This window comes from Aulonocara sp. 'chitande type north' Nkhata Bay, linkage group LG3, assembly GCF_057382095.1.
Source record: "Aulonocara sp. 'chitande type north' Nkhata Bay isolate Kocher_YH1m ecotype deep benthic linkage group LG3, A_spYH_male_GT1.1, whole genome shotgun sequence".
NCBI classification, from domain to species: domain Eukaryota; kingdom Metazoa; phylum Chordata; class Actinopteri; order Cichliformes; family Cichlidae; genus Aulonocara; species Aulonocara sp. 'chitande type north' Nkhata Bay.
The window spans coordinates 55,283,850-55,303,342 of NC_141346.1; the positions used below are offsets into that span (position 1 = coordinate 55,283,850).

General features: G+C 40.9%; 3 protein-coding genes across 3 annotated transcripts; 1 reads left to right on the forward strand and 2 right to left on the reverse strand.

The window, feature by feature from the left end:
* Nucleotides 1–213: 213 nt before the first annotated feature.
* Nucleotides 214–7,914, reverse strand: LOC147336233 (cilia- and flagella-associated protein 184-like). Its single transcript, XM_086285289.1, has 3 exons — nucleotides 6,761–7,914; nucleotides 3,585–3,932; nucleotides 214–3,495 (listed from the first exon to the last, which is right to left on the reverse strand). Exons 1-3 carry the CDS (start codon nucleotides 7,481–7,483, stop codon nucleotides 3,181–3,183), a joined length of 1,386 nt encoding a protein of 461 aa, XP_086141415.1. The 5' UTR covers nucleotides 7,484–7,914; the 3' UTR covers nucleotides 214–3,180.
* On the forward strand, nucleotides 7,670–13,849 carry LOC147336234 (transcriptional adapter 2-beta-like). Its single transcript, XM_086285290.1, has 2 exons — nucleotides 7,670–7,987; nucleotides 9,528–13,849. The coding sequence occupies exons 1-2, from the start codon at nucleotides 7,718–7,720 to the stop codon at nucleotides 10,737–10,739; spliced, it is 1,482 nt and encodes a 493-aa protein (XP_086141416.1). The 5' UTR covers nucleotides 7,670–7,717; the 3' UTR covers nucleotides 10,740–13,849.
* A 1,179-nt stretch (nucleotides 13,850–15,028) lies between these two features.
* On the reverse strand, nucleotides 15,029–18,554 carry LOC147336235 (grpE protein homolog 1, mitochondrial-like). Its single transcript, XM_086285291.1, has 4 exons — nucleotides 18,403–18,554; nucleotides 17,270–17,417; nucleotides 16,840–16,921; nucleotides 15,029–16,149 (listed from the first exon to the last, which is right to left on the reverse strand). Exons 1-4 carry the CDS (start codon nucleotides 18,468–18,470, stop codon nucleotides 15,803–15,805), a joined length of 645 nt encoding a protein of 214 aa, XP_086141417.1. The 5' UTR covers nucleotides 18,471–18,554; the 3' UTR covers nucleotides 15,029–15,802.
* Between the last annotated feature and the right edge of the window lie 939 nt (nucleotides 18,555–19,493).

Genomic DNA, 19,493 nt, shown 5'->3' on the forward strand with positions numbered 1-19,493 from the left:
GTGTACCGTAAACCTACGCATACAGATCAGGATTTAATGTTTGACTCTCTTCATCCACTGAAGCATATACTGGGTGTCACCAGGACGCTGCAACATAGAGTGAACACCATCCCTACAGACACAGTGGCCAGGGAAGCAGAAGAACATCACATCAAGAAGGCCCAGAGTAAATGTGATTTAAGATTCAAGATTCTTTATTTGTCACATGCATGGCTATACAGGTATAACACACAGTGAAATGTGACCTGATACACTCCTCGACTGTGCAACGAAAAAAAGAGAAAGACAGAACTTTATATACAGTGAATGAGTATATACAAAGAGGACATTATGTGTTGCAAGTGGGTGAGTTATGTACATTATATAAATAGAAATAAAATAAAATATGGAAATTTACATCTTGTGCACATTGTGCGGGAAGGGTGTTAAAATGTCATGTGCTATAGCGAGGCCAGAAGGATCAGGATGATATGAGAATATGGTAATGAGTCCTGTCTCAGTCACTTAAGGATAATGGGGGGGGGGGGGGACCCGTCCCATCCCAGCAACAGATGGGACGGGTCCTTCAAAATCTCTCACATCTCTCCACAGCACCTGTATAGAAAGTCCTGAGGATCACTGGAGAGACCCTGAACTTCCTCAGTTGTCGTGTTGTACAGGCACTGCCTAGCCTTTTTGGTCTGGACCTGAATGTGGGCAGACCATGTCAGGTCTGAGGAGATGTTGACACCGAGATACTTGAAGGACTGCACGCTCTCCACTGGAGCTCCATTAATGATAATGGAGGCTATCCCAGCTGGACATATGTCAAAGCTGGAAAGACACCTAAAGAAAACTCCGGCCCATGCAAGAAAGAAGGACAACTGCTGCCTAAGTGAAAACACTCAGTGATGCTTATGTGTCAGGAGTATTGGAACAGCTAAGACACATTTTCTCTAAACACCGTGTCTCTGTACCTTTCACAAGGATGAGGTCCCCCGGCACAAACAGTAACAGTACTATATTACTCTGTACCTGTAATATAGTGTACGCTGTTACAGTTTTTTCTGAATGCTTAAACCCTAACTGTGATTCCTGTAGCACAATCTCTAAAACTATTCAGACTTATAGCAAAACCACTCACTGAGTTTGCAAAACTAAAAGCACAAAAACTGCTTTGCACTCAGTTTGCAATTTTGTAACACACACTTTGCAAAACTGTAGGCACAATTCACTGCACAACACTCAATTACCAAATTTCCAACACACTCCTAGCAAAAGTATACACATGTATGGCTATCATTAACACTAACTTGCCAACTGTCTGGCACACTTTCACATGTGAAAACTTCTTTAGATAATTAGTTCACTTTGCAATCAGCCTAAGCACTATAATACAGGTAAGCTGTGTGTGCGGAGTACAATGGAGGGAGCAGAAAGAGTGAGAAGTAGAGGAGGCCGAGGAAGAGGACGTGGAGGTGAAGAAGTAGGATGAAGAGGACGACAAGGACAAGGAGGAGCAAGAGGAAGACGAGGAGGGGGGAGAGGAAGATGAGGAGGGGGGAGAGGAAGGGTAGGAAGAGTAAGAAATAGAATTGCTGATGACATCAGAGCTACAATAGTGGACCATGTAATCAACCGTGGAATGACCCTGAGGGTAGCTGGCCAACGGGTCCAGCCTAACTCGAGCCGCTACACTGTAGCAAGTACCATAAGGACATCTTGAAATGAGAATCGGTTAGTACAGTCACTTCGCACAAAGATTTGTAGCACTGCCATATGCCAATGAGAAACACACCAATACCATTGATGTAAAAATACTGAAATTGTTACTTTACAGAATTGCTAGATGACCAGATGCTGGGGCAGAGGAAGCATGTTCACTGCAGACCAAGTAACCCATATAGTCATTATGGCGATTGCAAATAATCCTATACTTGGAAATAAACACTTGTGTTTGTTTTGATGTGTTTGAATAAACACCAGTACTTGAAGTTTGGATCCCTCCATGCTTATGGATCTATGACAGAAGTATGAGCTCAAACTGACATAGCCTACCTTGTGCACAGAGAAAGCAAAGGCCAGATGTGTTTTGTATTCATACCATCAGTGTGCAGTTGGCGCATTGTGTGCTTAGTAGATGATGGCTTGTGTGTACTGTTTGATACGGAAACACCATTTTTACGAAGGTGTGAAGAGTTAATCTAGCTGTGTTTGCTTTTGCAAGAGAACTACAATGTTTTGATGATTGGGTGACAGGTTTTCTTATTTGTGTGAAGAGTTTTGCAAAATTAGCCAATAGTTACAAAAAATGTGCTTAAGCAATCAGACAAAACTGTAATGATAGCCATACATGTGTATACTTTTGCTAGGAGTGTGTTGGAAATTTGGAAATTGAGTGTTGTGCAGTGAATTGTGCCTACAGTCTTGCAAAGTGTGTGTTACAAAATTGCAAACTGAGTGCAAAGCAGTTTTTGTGCTTTTAGTTTTGCACACTCAGTGAGTGGTTTTGCTATAAGTCTGACTAGTTTTAGAAATTGTGCTACAGGAATCACAGTTAGTGTTTAGGCATTCGGTAAAAACTGTAAGAAGTATGAAACTTTGATTCAGCAGAGCCCGTTCCACATGTGGCAGAGAAGACCCGGAGACAGACAACCAGTCGCTCTCACATCTTCACCTACAGGCAATTCAAAATCACCAGTTATTCTCACACAGAAGCTGAAGCCAGCCATGAACTATAAATATACAACCTTCTAGTTGTGAGGTGACAGTATTAACCGCTACTACGTTTTCTTTGTAAAATTAAATTAAATTAATTATTTTTCATTTTACTACAGGGCAAATACACTAAAACCTTCTGGTAAAAAAAAGTAAATTTTCATATTAAAATACAAAAACTGCACAAAAATGTATCTTTATTTCTATCAATGTTTTTAAGATTGCATTCAACATGTCTGAGTCACCTTATCTAGATGATAATCTTGTATGAGAGGATGCATGGAATTCCGACCATGACTTCTTATCCAGATTATGGTTTTCCAAGTTTTACTGCACGCAGGCTTAGTTTACAGTGAGACACTACACTGAATCAAACTGTAAAGGCTAGTGGTCGTTCAAATTCCTGTTAGCTCCTTGTCAGCTACATTTGTTATTTTCTCATTTTTTCATAGCTTTTTGAAACCTGAGATAAAGTTTTAGTCATTATTGACTCTTCCACCCGCCACAGCTGAAGAGGATCTCGGCTTGCCGGCACTTCAGATGTTCTAGTTGTTCCTCCAGTTGGTCAGAGGCATTCACAGTATCCTCAAAGTCCTGCAGCAGGACCCTGTTGCCCAGCAGCCCACGCTGCTCCTTCAACCTCAGGTTTTGTCTGTGCAGGCGACTGTTTTCTTGCTTGACCCTGGTTAGGTGGTCCCTCTTCCCAGCCACCACGGCCTCCACCTCAGTCAGTTGCTCTCTCTTCACCTTGACCTCCATCTGGCACCAGCGCAGCTTCTCCTTTATATGTGACAGGCACTGATACAAGAGAGACAACAAATATCACTGCTATTGCTCATAATGAAAGAAATTAGAAGCAATCTGTATCCATGGATTTGTCAGCATACCTCCAAGCTACTGCTGATCTTCTTCTGCAGCTTTACTGATCCCTCGTGCTGCTTTTCGGCTTGTTTTTTCTGCTCTAGCTTCTCAGCCTGCAGCTGCTCAAACTGGATCTGTATGGGGTCCCTGTCATGTTCCTCCCCACGGCGGAGCTCTGCCTCCAGCTTGCAAATCTTCATATTCAACTTGATGTGCTTCAGCCGCAGTTTGATCAGCTCATCCTGCCGAAGCTGTTCAGCTCGCAGAGACGCCTCCACTTTGGCCCGAGCTGCTTCTTTACCCAGGCGTCTGCTTAGCATCTTCACAGCTGTATCCTGTTTCAGTGCCATCAGTGCTCGCCATTCATCTTCCACCTGAGGATGAAGATGAGACCGTTTTTGAGTGCATTAACAGTTTGCTAAATAATTTTAATAACAGGGCTATATGTACAGTCACTGTATTTTCAGTGTATTTTTTATTAAAATGACAGCAGATTTTTACTTAGTTTCAAGTTATATTTAACAAACGGTCTTTGTGCATCTTCCACAGCTTCCACTGTGTCTGCACAGTTCAGTATGCACTGCACATCCATCCAGCTTCCCTGCAAGTGTGCATGTGTGGCTCACTTGTGCCAATTTTCCCTGCAGAGACTGAGGTATCATATAAAAGCTTTTCCCTTTTTCTAAACATGCAAAAATAATGATAAGAAAATGAATACAAAAAAAATGATTTACTGTTTCATGCATGTACTATGCTAACGTCTGTGTGTCTAGTTCACCCATGTTTGAAGTGAAATTGAAGCCAACAAACACAAACAAACAAATAGATGATTTTAGGTTCAAATGCAGCTAATCGGACTGCTGAACTGAAATATATCATCTTAGCCCTTACAGAGCACTGTACTCATTCCATTAAAGTCGTATTTTTGTTGTGGACAGAATTCTCCAACACACACAATTACAAAAATAACACAATTGTAAGTGTTATCAACTTAATTAGGGTTGTAAGTCTTTCAATCATTTTGATCCACAATGACTGGAAACTGGAAAATTTTGCCATATCAAAACTGTGATTTTAAAATCTACTTTATTTTGTTTGTGCTTTTAACGTTGAATTCATATTTAAAATTAAGGACAACACTAATGAACCGGAGCCTGTATAGGCTACATTAAAAACAGTCTCAAGAAAAGATAACTGTGCCCCTGTGAAGACAGAATCAAAGCTGCTCTCTTTTCCTCATTTGTCCGCCTCTCTTGCAGATACATTTCAGTGGGTGTTACTGTGAACAGCAAGAACGGGGGCAGAACTGTGCTCATATTTGTGAGCAACTGAAAATGTTTTTGTCTCTTCTTTCTTGTACCTTAAGTGCATCAATTTCAGGTGACAAAAGATCATCGGTTTAATTAATCCTCTGTTGTTGTAATTTAGGCTCCTTTTTAAATACAGGCTGAGGAATGACTGAAGATTTCAGGAAGACTCACTGTAACTGTGTGCAGCTTTCTCTGCACATCTACTCTCAACAATGGCAGTAAAGTTGTAGCAAATCTAATCTCATGGAAAATAAATGACTTTGATCTCTCGGGACTGTAATAAGTGCAGCTATTGTTCTGTTTGGCCTGTAAGAAGAGGCCTTATGGTGTAGACTGTGAATCATAATTCACATAACAAGTTTCTTCCTAAAAGGTGTTGTGGGTTTGGTGTCCAAACAAAGAAGTGTGAAGCTGTTAAACAAGTCATGGAGTCAGTGATGGAGTCTAAAGTAGGTTCAAAGACATGTAAAATAATGCCTCCATGGCAATCAGCATCAGCGTTCTTTGTTTTTTAATTTTTTTAGGATTTACAGTTAAAGTGTAAAATGAAACTCCAGTTCCTGACAGAAACTGTGGCTTTTTTCAGTTAACTAAAGTTTTTTCTTTTTCTTTTAAAGCTAAAATGTATTTAGTCACATAAACACTTTATATCACATTGTTGTTGTTTTTAAAAGTGGACCTAAATGTGCCTGTTGAAAATGTGTCTTTGCAGAACAGACAGAATGTGGAATCCAGCTTTCTGGAAAATCCAACTTACAAGCAACAGGAGTGAGTGATTAAAGTCTTAGCAATTTTTAGACCATCTGATTGATGAAAGGTTAAAGGTTTCAGTTTTTTACAATCCTTCTGGCTTGTTTAAGGGTTAAGATTCGGAGTCAAGGTTATGGTCAGTTTAGGGCAAGCAGGCAAACCTGTGCGTCCTGTCCGATGACAAAAGTTATGCCACAGCAACACCAGTAGAATCACGAAGGCAGAAGTTATAAAACCCGCTTTAGGGCGGAGTGTGTTTCTTTCCAATTGTCAAGTGCTTGCGACTAAAAAAGCGACTGCTTCTTTAAGTTTGTTGAAGATGATTCAGCTCTCATTTGATAAGCTTCTTGAGTTCTAAGATCAAAGATCAAAGATGGAGAGTCAGAAGTATTTAAGCCCTTGATTATGTGGCTCACCACATGAGCTAAGGTGTGAAAACGTGTGTGTGTGATATCTGCAGAGGTTTTGGATGAAACCACTGGGAGATATTGCCTCAAACTATCATGTGGCGCTTGGGAAGGTATCTCAAAAATGGATTATAGAGGGCAGACAGTTGGTGTCGTAAGCCACCTCCTCTGTTCAAAGAGGGTCGTTAATAACAGTTGGACACAGATGATTTCTTTCACTCCTCTTTAGAATCAAAATGTAAACATTAGCATCCTTGAACGAGTGACCTTTGTCCTTTAGATGCAGATGTATCTAAAGGTTCTGATTGGGGCTTTCAGTAAATTTCCACTAAATTATAGCCAGTATTTGCCCCCTCCAGGCCCAACACTGGTAACAGAAGTGGGATGCAGATAAAGATTGAGTGGGGAACAATGAAGTGTGAAACAACTACTGATTAGTAAACGACACTTGACCTGTTGAATAGTAGTCGAAAAGGATTCTGTCTGAAAGCATAAAAAAACAGAGACAGAATTTTTAATGAAATCTGACCCATCTGATTTCTTTCAGTTTTTATGAACTCTGGAGTTAAACCAAACAACAATAAATCACATCATCTATGACCTACCAGATACCGAGAGAGACTGAAGCTTTAATAGACTGGAAGTTTAATTGTTATTGTGCTACTGCAGATGTGAATATGGGATGTAAAACTGTGCTTTAATGTAAAAAACACAATCCCTTAAAACAACACCAACCTTGCCCAGCTGCTCCTGGGACTGTAGCCTCAGGTCCTCTGCCTGACGCTGGGCTGCCTCTGATTCAGCACGGAGCTGCTGCTTCAGGTCAGTCAGGGTGTTGATGTACCTCTCGTACTCCTGCAGGTGCTCTGACACAGGCTTCTCACCCTCCAGCTGGACACTGTCCCCAGCCTTCTTGAAGTATTGTGCCAGTTTCATCTGCAGCTGGCTGCTGTTATGCCTGGCCTTATCTCGCTCGTTGCACACCTCCTGGAGGAGCTGTCTATATTCTTTGTACTTTATGTTTAGTTTTTGTGCACATGCAGATGTGGCTCCCTCTTTTTCAGCCTCTTCATCTTCGTGGTGTGGAGGGCTGGAGATCTCCGTGTCCTGAGTCTCAGGATGTAGCTTCAGAGCGTCATCGTGGTAAGTGCTGTTCATCTCAGAAACCACACTTTCTTCGTGGCACAGTGGCTGTTCTTTGACTTTAATCATCACATCAAACTCAGTGCAGAGCTCATCTTCACTTTTGGCTTCTGGTTCAAAAGCGGCGGCCTCTTCAGCAGAGAACTCTTCTGTGACTTTCCCGCTGTCACAGTGCTTTTCTTCAGGGTCTGATGTGGGCATTTCAGCTGAGACAGCTTCATTTTTATCCCCACTAACAGAAATAAAATTCTCCTCTGTGTCTCTGTCACTGTGAATTCTTACCTTATTTTCTCCCTCTCCCGCCTCTTTGTCCATTTTTAATAATATTTACTTTGTATACAGAGGTAAGGCTCGTGCAGTTCTGTGGTCAATGAAACTGTTCGTTTTGTTTCGGTTGTCCTGGAAACTAAGCAGAAGAGCCAATCACAGGAGCCCTGACCCATTCTCATTAATATTTATAAGCAGGATGTGAGTAGCTCGCGCTGCGAGGCTCGCTGTACGCAGGCGCGAAGGTTTGCCTCCAACAACAAGAAGCAGACGCCAGGCAAGATGGCCGACTTGGGGAAGAAGTACTGCGTTAACTGCCTTGCAGATGTTACAAACCTGCGGCTTCGCTGCACCGAGTGCCCTGATATCGAGCTGTGCCCAGAGTGCTTCTCAGCGGGCGCCGAAATCGGTAATCACCGGAGATGGCACGGCTACCAGCAGGTCGACGGCGGTCGGTTCTCTCTCTGGGGTACAGAGGCAGAAGGAGGGTGGACCAGCAGGGAAGAGCAGTCGCTACTCGATGCTATCGAGCAGTATGGATTTGGAAACTGGGTACATCACTTTTTAAGTTATTTTTCTGACCTTTAGAGCTTTCTATACAAATTCATAGGAGTTGCGTTGTGTCTAGTGCTTAGAAAAGAAAAGAAAAAACAAGAGCAGTGGGCTTGTAGCGGTAATATAAGAATAACGCTAATGACCTTTAAGATAAAAAAAAGATTTTTTTTCTTCTTATTTTCGTTGTTATCGTTTTACATAATTTTCGAGACGTTAAAAACAGAAGAAAAGCCTGAATAAAATAGATTTGAGAATAGTGTTACAATTTACTTTAAGAAACGTGGAATGTCAACAACACGTCGCATAAAAAGGAAAAATAATCGTAATTATCACTCAATAATTGTATTGCTCCGAGTCACAAAACAACAAGGGGCAAAACAGGAAGCAAATAAGTAAGGAAAAACTATATTGTTATGTAGTAAGTAGTAATTAACTCCTTATTAACTGAAACCTAACCTGAAACTTGTGTTACAATGCAGCATATTAAAGAAACATGTAAAGTGTATCAACCTCTGAATTAAATGTGTACCAAAGACCAACTATTTTGATATCGGACTAATGGAATATACACAAATGTTACATTTTTTCCATAATATCCCACGAATCCTTGAGTCACAGTGCTTTTTAGTGCCTACTCTATTAGCACAAAAAAAAAGAAAACAGCACAAGAAAGACCACAGAGATGCTTGTGGATGTAGTGATGGAGGGTATGCAGAGGGTTGGTGTGACTATAGGGAGAGGGGGAGATGGAGGCGGAAGATCTGCTTTAGCGCCCCCTGAAACAAAGTCAGAAGACAAGGAAAGGGAAAATAAAGAATAGTTCTGTGTAAACACAAAAAGCAAAGTAATGTAACTGTAATTAAATCTCATTTTTCATAATGCAAAAGCGTATCAATCTATTTTGTTATCAACTTATCCATCTCAAGGTCAGGAGAGGGTTGAAGCCTATCCCAGGGGTCAAAGGGCCAAAAACCAAGGCTAACATTTAAGAGTGGAATAGTGTCACGAAAGGTTTGCTGGACATGTTACAGATATGCAGTTATCTTGTTGTACAAACCAACCACCACCAAGTGATGTTTAATTTACTCAAGTGTAAAATCAGAAAAAATGCACAGACATCTGTTAATGTACAGACTCCTCTTAAGTATATGTGGACCAGTTACACTTCACCTCCAAAGCCCCATTTACAGTCAATTACAAAGTGCATATGGCTTATGTGTAGCATATTAGAATATTTGTCTGTGTAAAATAAATTATATTAAGTTTGACTTACTTGGAAGTTTTTAGATAAAATTATGCACCCCTATAATGCATCAGAAAATGTACATTATCAAATATTTCATGGTGAAATAACCCAAAATTGAAAAGCAGAAAATATGAATATTTAAATATCAATGATGAGCATTCTAAACCATTTTCTCTTGAACAGCTAAGCAGATTGTTTGAGCATCACTTTTTCATCTTCTAGTATAACATAGAAAAAATATAATGGTGTAGGTGTCCTCTTAGTAACAACTTCCTTTTTGTGACCTTTCAGGAGGACATGGCCGATCATGTTGGAGCATCCCGGACTCCTCAGGAAGTTATGGAACATTATGTCACCATGTACATCCATGGAAACCTGGGGAAGGCCTGTATCCCTGACAGTATTCCAAACCGGGTGACCGACCACACCTGCCCGAGCGGAGGGCCCCTGTCGCCCAGCCTGACCACTCCGCTCCCTCCGCTGGATATCAGCTTGGTGGAGCAACAGCAGCTGGGCTACATGCCACTACGTGACGACTATGAGATTGAGTATGACCAGGACGCGGAGAAGCTCATCAGTGGACTGTGTGTCAACTACGATGATGAGGACGTGGAAATTGAAATGAAGCGCGCCCATGTGGACATGTATGTGCGTAAGCTCAGAGAACGCCAGCGGCGTAAGAACATCGCTCGTGACTACAACCTGGTGCCTTCATTTTTGGGCCGAGATAAGAAGGACAAGGAGAAGGACAAAACAGGGATGTTGGGAGTCGTAGGAAGTGCAGCTGGCATGAGTGGGACAGGGGCTGGTGGTGGTGCAGTCGGATCAGGATCCATGACGGCATCGGGAGCAGGTCCTCTCCCAAGTACACCTAAAAGAAAAATCACCAAGGAAGAGAAGGAGCAGCGGGTGAGGCTGCGAGCGCTTTGCCAGTTCATGGCCCATCGGGAGTTTGAAGAGTTCTTTGAGAACATGCATAAAGAGCGAGTGCTGAGGGCCAAGGTGCGCGAGCTCCAGCGCTACCGCCGAAACGGCATCACACGCCTGGAGGAGTCTGCGGAATACGAAGCAGCACGCCACAAACGGGAGAAACGCAAGGAGAACAAAAGTGTGGTCACCTCAAAGCGGGGCAGCTCGGGAGGAGGAGGGCTTGGTTCTGGGATGGGGCTCGGGGGTGGAGCTGGAGGAGGAGGAGGCGTTGCTGGAGGACTAGGGGTTGGAGGTGGGATCAAAGAAGAGGGCAAAGATGGTGAGTTCGCTGCCATTGAGAATCTGACAGGCTTCGAGCTGCTGTCAGACAGGGAGAAGGTGCTGTGCAACTCTCTCAACCTCAGCCCGGCACGCTACCTGACTGTCAAAACCATCATCATCAAAGATCACCTGCAGAAAAGGCAGGGCATTCCCGCCAAGAGCCGAATGCCCAGCTACCTGGATAAGGTTCTTAAGAAGCGCATTCTCACCTTCCTCACAGAAAGTGGCTGGATATCCCGAGACACCTCTTAGCAGTCCATCGTTGCTCAGGAAATTATAAACAGATAAGCTATAAGCGCTGGAGGCAGGAAAAACTACTGGTTTTCACCATTTTTTTTTTCAGGAGTGACCTTGTAAATATGTACATTGAAAAGAAATAAGATGCCCAACTGGAGAAAAAAATATTTTCATATAAGGGCAAGGAACAAAACTGCCTATATTTTTGCATTAGGAAAGGAACAGGGGATTAATACAGCTGTGTGGGTTACAGTACTTTCTATTCTAAATATTTTGACAAAATAATAACTGCAGTGTTAACACTTGCAGGTATTACAGAGCTGTTTTGGTGTTGTTACAGCAGGTACACTGAAGGTAGAAATAATGTAATGAATGCAACTGGCGACAGGACAAACAACCTTCATGCTGAAAAGAAAAGTAAATAACAAAATTGGATTTGATGATAAACTCTTATCCCATTGGTGGCTGCAAAATAAGGTGATTGGGGAAAAAACACAAAGAAAAAAGCTCCAAAAACCAGGGTTTGCCCATAACCTGGCTGGTTTTAGCGCAAACTTAATTAGATAGCCTAATATTAGTTAGAGCGGGCTCGCTGAAGTTTACAGTCATTATCGGCCTATCAGAGTTTGCAGTTTGCACCAAATGCCGAGTACAATAATGAATACAAAAAGATAAGTTTCCACAGGTCCCTTCGACTTCATTCCTACCCATACCTTTCGGTGGATGTCATTGCTAGCCTATCACTGCTTACTTAGATTAGCTAGAGCTTGACCTGCTGCAGGTGGCTGATTGCTGTATATCTTCCCCCAAATTTATTTTACCAAATATCGATGCAGAAATTTAATTTAGAGTTTTTGCAGGAGAGTGTGCTCCAACATCCATTCCATACAATACTCCCAGTACATGTAGCAGAGTAGAAACTAGTTTGAGAAATACATTGCTGGATAATTAAAGCGAAGCAAAACAAAAAACGACACCCGTTATTGTCCCTTTTGTAATGTAACTAACATAAAGAATTTATATGTGTATATTTATATTAAACAAATATTGACCAGTATATCAATATTGGAATCTTTTCTTATTCCTAAACATGACCCTTAAAAATCCACTAAGGCTAATATCAGCAGTGTCACCGCAGGTTTGAAAAAAATGACAAGAAATGCCAAAGAAGAGATCATAGTCAACGCCAGTCACACTCTGTCCACCAGAGGGCACTGCCAGGCTTATTTTTAACCTGTAAAAAGTCCAACTCAGAATGTATTTTTGTTTGATAGCTAATTTAAAAAGATCCTGTTTAAATATTTTTTTTAAACAAATTTAAGTTAAAATTATGTATGGCTTACATTTGTTTTAAAGCCCCTAAAGTCTCAGCGTGAAGTATTTTCTATATTTAAAAAGAATATTTTCATTCAACCTTCTATGTTGTAGAAAAGGTAAGTGGAGCGATTTGATTGACTGCGTCAGCAACCCACCAATAACTGTTGTATTCCTTTTAGTTTGTCCTGAGGAAAGTGTGGGTTCAGCTTTAAAACTTTAAATATTTTACAGTCCACGTGCTGTACTACAGATGATAGGACTTTAAAAGTACAAGACTGCTGTTTACCGAGTGAGTACACAGAGCTAATACATCATCACAACGTTGCAACTTAAGGTTTAAGGTTCAATAGTCTTATAGCTGACCACATTTACAGCTGCCCAACAAGGCTGATGTGCAGCCTATCAATATGCTTTCACTTCACTTTTTACATTGGCTAAAAGTAGAAGCATAACAGTGGCACTGTGTGGCATTATTTTCTTTTGTATTACTTTTTTTGGCGACCCAAGCTGAAAATTAGTTGTCTCACAGCTGAAGCAGGAGTACGTTTAAAAACAAAAGAATTAGAAGGACAAGAGGTAGTGTGGGTGTTACCTGTGCTGGAAAATGTCTAGATTCACATTCTCTTCTTTTCTTTGTCTGTAGCTGACTAAAATTTAGCTTCCTGGATGGAGCGGGGAAAGTCATGCAGGGCATTGTTTTTGTAGTGTCGCTTTAAACGTGGAGCGTTGCGTTGTTTTGTTTATTACAATGTAGCGTCTAAGATTGTAAGGTTCCGGTCTAAGCTTGAGGATCATTTGTGCAGGGTGTTAAATTTCACTTACATGTTAGCAACATTCGTGGCCAAAGGAGCTTCATTATGCTAAATGCTACAGCTGACTTTTTTGATTGTCAACAAAGTCTTATGAAAAGACCCTGACAATCAGTCAGTGTATCACACAAATAGTGTGTCTGTTGCACTGATGAGTACAAACAGTCCAACGTACATTGTCCGCCTGTAACCAGCTAGAGTACCAAATGTGTATCGATCTGCAGCAGGAAATAGTCCCTCTTATTTAAAGTATGCAGAAAACACTGAAAAATTTTCATTCAAGCAGATTTCTTTAGGTCATGGATATTGTTTTCGGGTCCACTCCTGTACATTGTTGTAACCCTTAGCTAACATGTTCCTACTGGATTTGAATGTGTTCATTGGCTGTAGTGGGTTTCCAGAAGATGCTGGTTGAACGTTAGATGAGTGTTCTGTTGATTTTGCAAAATGATATAATAAGCATTTTTCAGAGCCTCTGGCCCAGAATGTTTTTCGAAGGTGATGCTGAAACCAACTGGTCATTTTTCTTTAATTGTCACTTTTTCTTTTTTTCAGGTTTGCACGTGCAACTAACTGTTCTAGATTGTTCCAAAATGGTGTGTTTTGATATTAAAGTCTCCATCGAAAATGTGGAAACTGAAGAATTTTTGTTCTCATTGGGGAAAATACTTTTTGTAAGGGGGATTTGCTGACTTTACATTACCAAATGTAAATATCTTTATAAGATAAATTTTAGGGGAGGGGAGAACTATGCTGACCTGTGAAATGTACAGTATTTTATGTCATGAAATTTTTATAGCTTTTTGTAATTAAAAAAAAAAAGTTTTTGGAATCGCAAAGAAGAAGAGGTTTTGGTTCTAGTCGTGGCATGCTGTCGAGCTGTCCTAAATCTTGTTGCCCGTCTCATTATGTTGAGTTGTTTTGCTGTTCTGTTACTTTGTTGTTGAAAATGACAAAGTATCTGTGGAGATGTATTAAAAGTGCAAATACTTTATCATTCTAAGTGGTCGTGTTTCAGTGTAAATGTGATCTTTCAAAAACTAGCACAAAATGCCAGAATTGTTTGAGTCACAAAGAGAGGGTTTGTTACTTGTATAGCTGACCGAACGTCCACACCAGGGCAGAATATAAATGAGGTGACAGAAGTTTCAATGATTCCTTTCACTGGAAAAGAAGACTTGATATGAGAAAGCAAGAATAGAATGGACAACTGTAGTAACGTGTCAACCATGCCATAAAAAATGTAAGAATTAAAACTAAACGCGCTATATAAATGCAATCCATTATTAATATTATTATTAAACTGAAAAGGAAGAAAAATAAGTTTCTTAAGGAAATTTTTTTTTATTTTTTACTGTAATCATCCTGTCCTGCAGATTTTAGATGTGTACTTCATCCAACACAGCTGATTTAAATGACTAAATGACCTCCTCAACATGTCTTGGAAGTCCTCCAGAGGCCTGGTAATGAACTAATCATTTGATTCAGGTGTGTTGACCCAGGGTGAGATGTAAAACCTGCAGGACCGCAGCCTTTGAGGCCTGGAGTTGGATACCCCTGCCCTAGGGCATTGCCATTCTGGTGATCTGAAAATGTACACACAATGAGAAAAAGGGTGGCTCTGACTCAGAAGCTGGGGAAGACTGTCATTCCCACAATGAAGCACATCTTGCTATGTCTGCATACATGATGTTTATTTTGCACATTTAAAAAAAATGAAGTGATATTTAATCATATGAGAAATTAGCAGCTGAAACCTTGAATTTTGTAACTAAAGTAAGTCACAAGCATGACTTCTTTACAGTGCTTTGTGGAACCAGAACTTCCCCCTGCTGGCCACGGGAAACAAAGCTTTAAGGGACTTCCACAGTGACCTACTTTTCAGATCTGGGAAGCATATACATCTTTTAGTTAGTTTATGGAACAAATAAAAGTACAGACAGCTTTACAAGCTTACTCTGGTATTAAAGAAACCTAAGGTCAGTTCTGGAGTTATAAATGCATTAGATATTAGAATGGACACAACTGCTAATTATATCCTTGAGAGAAAATAATAATAATTAATTAATTACAGATGTAAACTGATTAGGGACTCTGAACTGGTTGCATGAGCTACCTGCACCTTTCATTAAAATGCAGTCCATTAAAGATGTGTGTAAAAGCCAAACACTACCACAATAAGGATTTCAAAATTGACCAGTTTATTTGGATGCAATGACAATTTGGACAAAAAGGTCCATATACAGAATTCTTCTACTGGACAGATAAAGCTCTCACATCACAGTCCACCACAACTCTGGGAGAGATGTTACACTGGCTGAAGTTGGCTTACCCCACCTGATCACATCCACAATACCAGGATTACTTTAACAGGGCTGATAGAAAGCCGCTATCAGCACAGTGCAAATGTCAACCTTCCTATCATTTCCTGTTGTGCTGTTCTTTCACTTTCTCACAAAATGAAACTAATTATTATTCTAATATATGGTTATTAATATGAGCATTTTACAATGAAGTCTGGAATGATAACAACATTAACCACTTTGTGAACATATTTTATACCTCATCTCTGCCCAAAAAGTCTTGCAAGCAGGGGCTCACGATCTCACTTCATACTTTTTCTTATCATTTATAGTTCTGAGAACTATGTATATGAATACCTGTCCTTGTTTCCTTGATCAAAAGACAAAGATCACAACTTGCATGACTAATGAAGAAAAAAAAAAAATCCTGTGCGATACATGGTGTATCTGTTAAAAACTGTTGGACACTGTCCAGATACAAAGTTCAGCTGGGCTCCCCTTCTCTTTGAGGCACCTTAGGAAGGGGAAGTGTGGACAGACGTGAGAAGATGATGGTAGGGTGCCTTGAGCAGTCTGCTGAGCCTGAGGTCAACCAACAGTCAGGAAAGAAATACTAATCCCGCTCTGTTACAGACTTACAGTGTCAGTTCTAGAGAGCTTTGGCTACACCCACCAAAGCTGGTCTGAGGGTACGACCATGAAGCTTGTAGCCCACTTTGGTCACTACAGCAACAGTGCCAGGCTCTTTACCCTCGACAGGGGCGTGGAATAGGGCCTCATGCTCATAGGGGTCAAATTTCTGGCCATCTGGGTTGAGCTTGATGAGGCCGTGCTTGGTGAACACCTTCTGGATCTGGACCTCGGTCATCACCAGGCCGTCGTACAGGTTCTTCAGGTGAGGGTTCTGGCTTGTCACCTCCTCCTTGGGCACGCTCTCTGTGGCCTTCTCTAAAATGTCTGCAACTTCCAGCAGGTCCTTGCAGAAGCTCTGGATCCCTAGTGAGGGTAAGATGTTGGATAATTATTCAGGTTACACCTTCAATTATATTGCATTTTTCTATCAACAATCAACTCTAACCTTGTATCATTTTTAAACTACTCAGCATTTTCTTGAGTCATTTTGAGTATAACCTAGCAACATATACCAAAGTCTAAAAGATATGATGTCACTATACAAAAACAACTGGATTAAACCACATAAGAAAATCCTTTTTCTAACAAGGCTAAAGTTGACCTCTTCTGACATCTTGTGGTAGGAACATGCAACAGCAGATCATTTTAGCCTTACAACCTAACAGTGCATCATGTGCACCTGTTTACTCACCGCATTGCACATTGATGGTTTATACTAGTGATAAGGGTGTAAATAGGTGCTGCAGTGATGACTGATAAGAATCTCCATTTAGACAAAACCTCCACATCAGCATTGGTGAAGGAAGAGAAGTTGTCAAAACCAGAAGCAGAGAAATCCCTTTTTCCGCTCATAGAAAGTCTCAAACTATTGCTATGTTCATGTGCTCATGTCTTCAACCTGGCTGCAACAGCAGCAACAAAGTGTGTGAGGTTACAAAAACCAAAGCCAAAGGGTATTGAACCAGCTGAAACGACATCGAGGCAGTGGCTTGCACCAACAGATCCAGCGTCCACAGGTGCAAACTCAAAGCCTAAATGGAAACAAGCCCTTACCATATAATTTAGCGTCCTCTATCATCTTCTGAGTTCTCGTCCTGAGGTTCTCTGTGTCTGCCAATGCCCTCTTGTACTTTTCCTGGAAACAAAGGTGGAAACAAACTGCTGATTAAAAACTGCACTTACATTTGTTAAGCCCCTTTATAAAGGCTATAATGTTCTATCACTAAGACTAAAACTCATTTGAACTCAAAAGGGCCAAATACTTTAATCACATGCCCACTGGAGAATCCAAGCCTTTTATTTTGAGTGATAGATTATAAATGTATGTGCTGCTCTGTGAAGAACAGTAACTTCACAAAGAACAGCTAACTTGACAAAAGCTGAAGTACAGAAAAAGGTATCGACATGGTAATGTTTATACCAGGTCAGTGTAACTTTGGTAACCACTGAACTGGAGGCTGATCTGCAGCCCACATTGACTTACTGTCATGTCCTTGAGCTGATCCTCCAGCTGGGTTTTCTCCTCCATTAGGGATTTCTCTGTTGGGCTTGGTTCTGGCTTCTCAGCCTCCTCCTCTGACCCGTGGCCATTCTTCTGCTGGGTGGCCATGCACAACAATCGTGGAGACCCCCTGGGTGGCAAGGACACTTAAATTTTAGCAAGATTTACACCATATATGCACCACAGAGACTTTATTGGACGTGGCCAAAGCACTTTGATGTACAGTGCTAAAATATTTCTTAGTCCATAACTTGTGTTACTCTAAGCACTTTGATAACAGAAACCTGAAAAAGAGCTAATACAAATGTTTCCTCATAGCATACAAGGGTGTGAAAATGACACATTCAGTGTCCCCATATGAACACAATTTTAATATTCTTCAGCAAGCCATTTAAAGTCATTGTATAGGTGTACTAAATACATAAGACATTAAATATCAATTCAACTGGTAGAGGATCAACTTAGAATTTCTGCCACTCAATGATAAATGCCTAGTATATCATATATGTCAGCCTTATTTTGTTAAACTCATTGCAACAGCCCATTTCGCGGGATATGTGCATCTTTCTCTAGCCACGAGGAAAGTTTGGAGACCTGACGCTAATCTTGACATTACATTATTTAATGTAACACGAAGTTATAGTTACACAAGAGGGGCTTGTGTAAGGAAGGTATCTACATATATGAAATTAGTTTGGTCCATACGCATTGCGTCAAGTCCCACATAGAAACACAGAAGACGGTGTAGTACATTAAAGAGATCAAATAAATACAACTTTAAAAATCCCACGTCCACAACAGCGTGTGTAACAGACCCCTGGATATTTACTGTAGCATGGACTACTTTCAGGATACGTCAGGTTATGTCATCATCCTCCAGTTTCTAGGGATTACACACCTATACGGTGATTGGGCTTCAGTTTGACCCACTATATTACCAAACATACGTATTTAAGCGTTTCTTTGATCTGGATTTTCACGTTAATGATAACTGTGGGGACTATTTAACCCTACAAAAGCTAACTCTGCTAGCCATCACCTGACCAATGAAAGCCTGTCGTTACTGTAAAAACGCCCATGTTAGGGGACGTAACTCACCAATAAATACTCCTTACCTTGTTAGCGCAGGCGAAGCTACAAAAGAGTAGCTCTGTCTAACTGCTCGTACACACCAGCTCGCCATTTTCAGAATAATTAGCTGTGCAGTTCAAACCTCCTTGTAAAACACGCTGACGGGACGTACAACCCTGCTGTCAGCAGCGTGGAATTCGCACCAATCACTGACAAGTAAAAAGACCCACTCTCGCAGATGGCCAATCGTGTTTATTAAAGCGTTTGACGACATAATATAGTTCGGTTGAGTTGAAGTTAAAGGTGAAAAATGCATAGGAGAGCAAGGACAGTTTTTTTTAAACCCCTATCAAACAGAAGGTTACTCATCGCTTGGTTATTCAACCGTAACCGTTTAAGTAGCAAACACAGTCGTATATTTTATTTATTTTGTAGTGTATAAAACGCGATTGAATTAGTAGTAGTGGTAGTAGTAGTATCAGAATCAAATAGTACAACACGGCAGAGCATGTTGGTGAGGAAAGGCAGCTAGGAAGCCTGATCCTTCTAAAGAGTTACTGACAGACCTGAATGAGACTCTAATACCAAAAAAGTACTAATTCAGTCTGTCTGTGAAGGTCATCCAGGTCATTGTAGTCAAAGGAGCTTGCAAAGAAAAGCGTCTGGACTTCTTTAACTTGCTTGAAGACGTTTCACCTCTCATCCGAGAAGCTTCTTCAGTTCTAAGGTCAAATGGTGGAGAGTCCCAGATATAAACCTAGTGGGAGTTTCCCCCCACAGAGGGACAAAAGGACCCCCTGATGATCCTCTAATCGCCTGAGCCAAGGTGTGAAACTGGGTGTGGGTCCCAATCAGCCAGAGTTTCGGGTGAGCTCTTTGTGAAACCTGGCCCCACCTTATCATGCGAATTCCTGAGGTCAGATGGCCCAGGATGTGAGTGGGCGTTAAGGCGTCTACTACTAATAAAAATGTCTTGGATAGTTTATACAGTCAAAATTCTGAGTTTTTCAACAAAAAGAACAGCATTAGCAGAATAATAAGAGCAATTTTTAAATGGTTAATTTAAAGTTCTTGTGGAGGTCTAAGAGCAAAGTATTACAATGATCAAGCCAGCCTGATAAAAAAATATATATAT

Bases quoted from the DNA above. Each gene is read 5' to 3' on its own strand.
- LOC147336233 (XM_086285289.1), bottom strand. From the start codon at position 7,483: ATGGACAAAGAGGCGGGAGAGGGAGAAAATAAGGTAAGAATTCACAGT. The intron at 3,933-6,760 runs GTTGGTGTTGTT...CTTCATCCTCAG, and splicing joins CCCAGGAGCAGCTGGGCAAG to GTGGAAGATGAATGGCGAGC. The intron at 3,496-3,584 runs GTATGCTGACAA...CTCTTGTATCAG, and splicing joins AGATCAGCAGTAGCTTGGAG to TGCCTGTCACATATAAAGGA.
- LOC147336234 (XM_086285290.1), top strand. From the start codon at position 7,718: ATGGCCGACTTGGGGAAGAAGTACTGCGTTAACTGCCTTGCAGATGTT. The intron at 7,988-9,527 runs GTACATCACTTT...GTGACCTTTCAG, and splicing joins AGTATGGATTTGGAAACTGG to GAGGACATGGCCGATCATGT.
- LOC147336235 (XM_086285291.1), bottom strand. From the start codon at position 18,470: ATGGCGAGCTGGTGTGTACGAGCAGTTAGACAGAGCTACTCTTTTGTA. The intron at 17,418-18,402 runs GTAAGGAGTATT...CTTGCCACCCAG, and splicing joins GCTTCGCCTGCGCTAACAAG to GGGGTCTCCACGATTGTTGT. The intron at 16,922-17,269 runs GTAAGTCAATGT...CTTTGTTTCCAG, and splicing joins ATCAGCTCAAGGACATGACA to GAAAAGTACAAGAGGGCATT.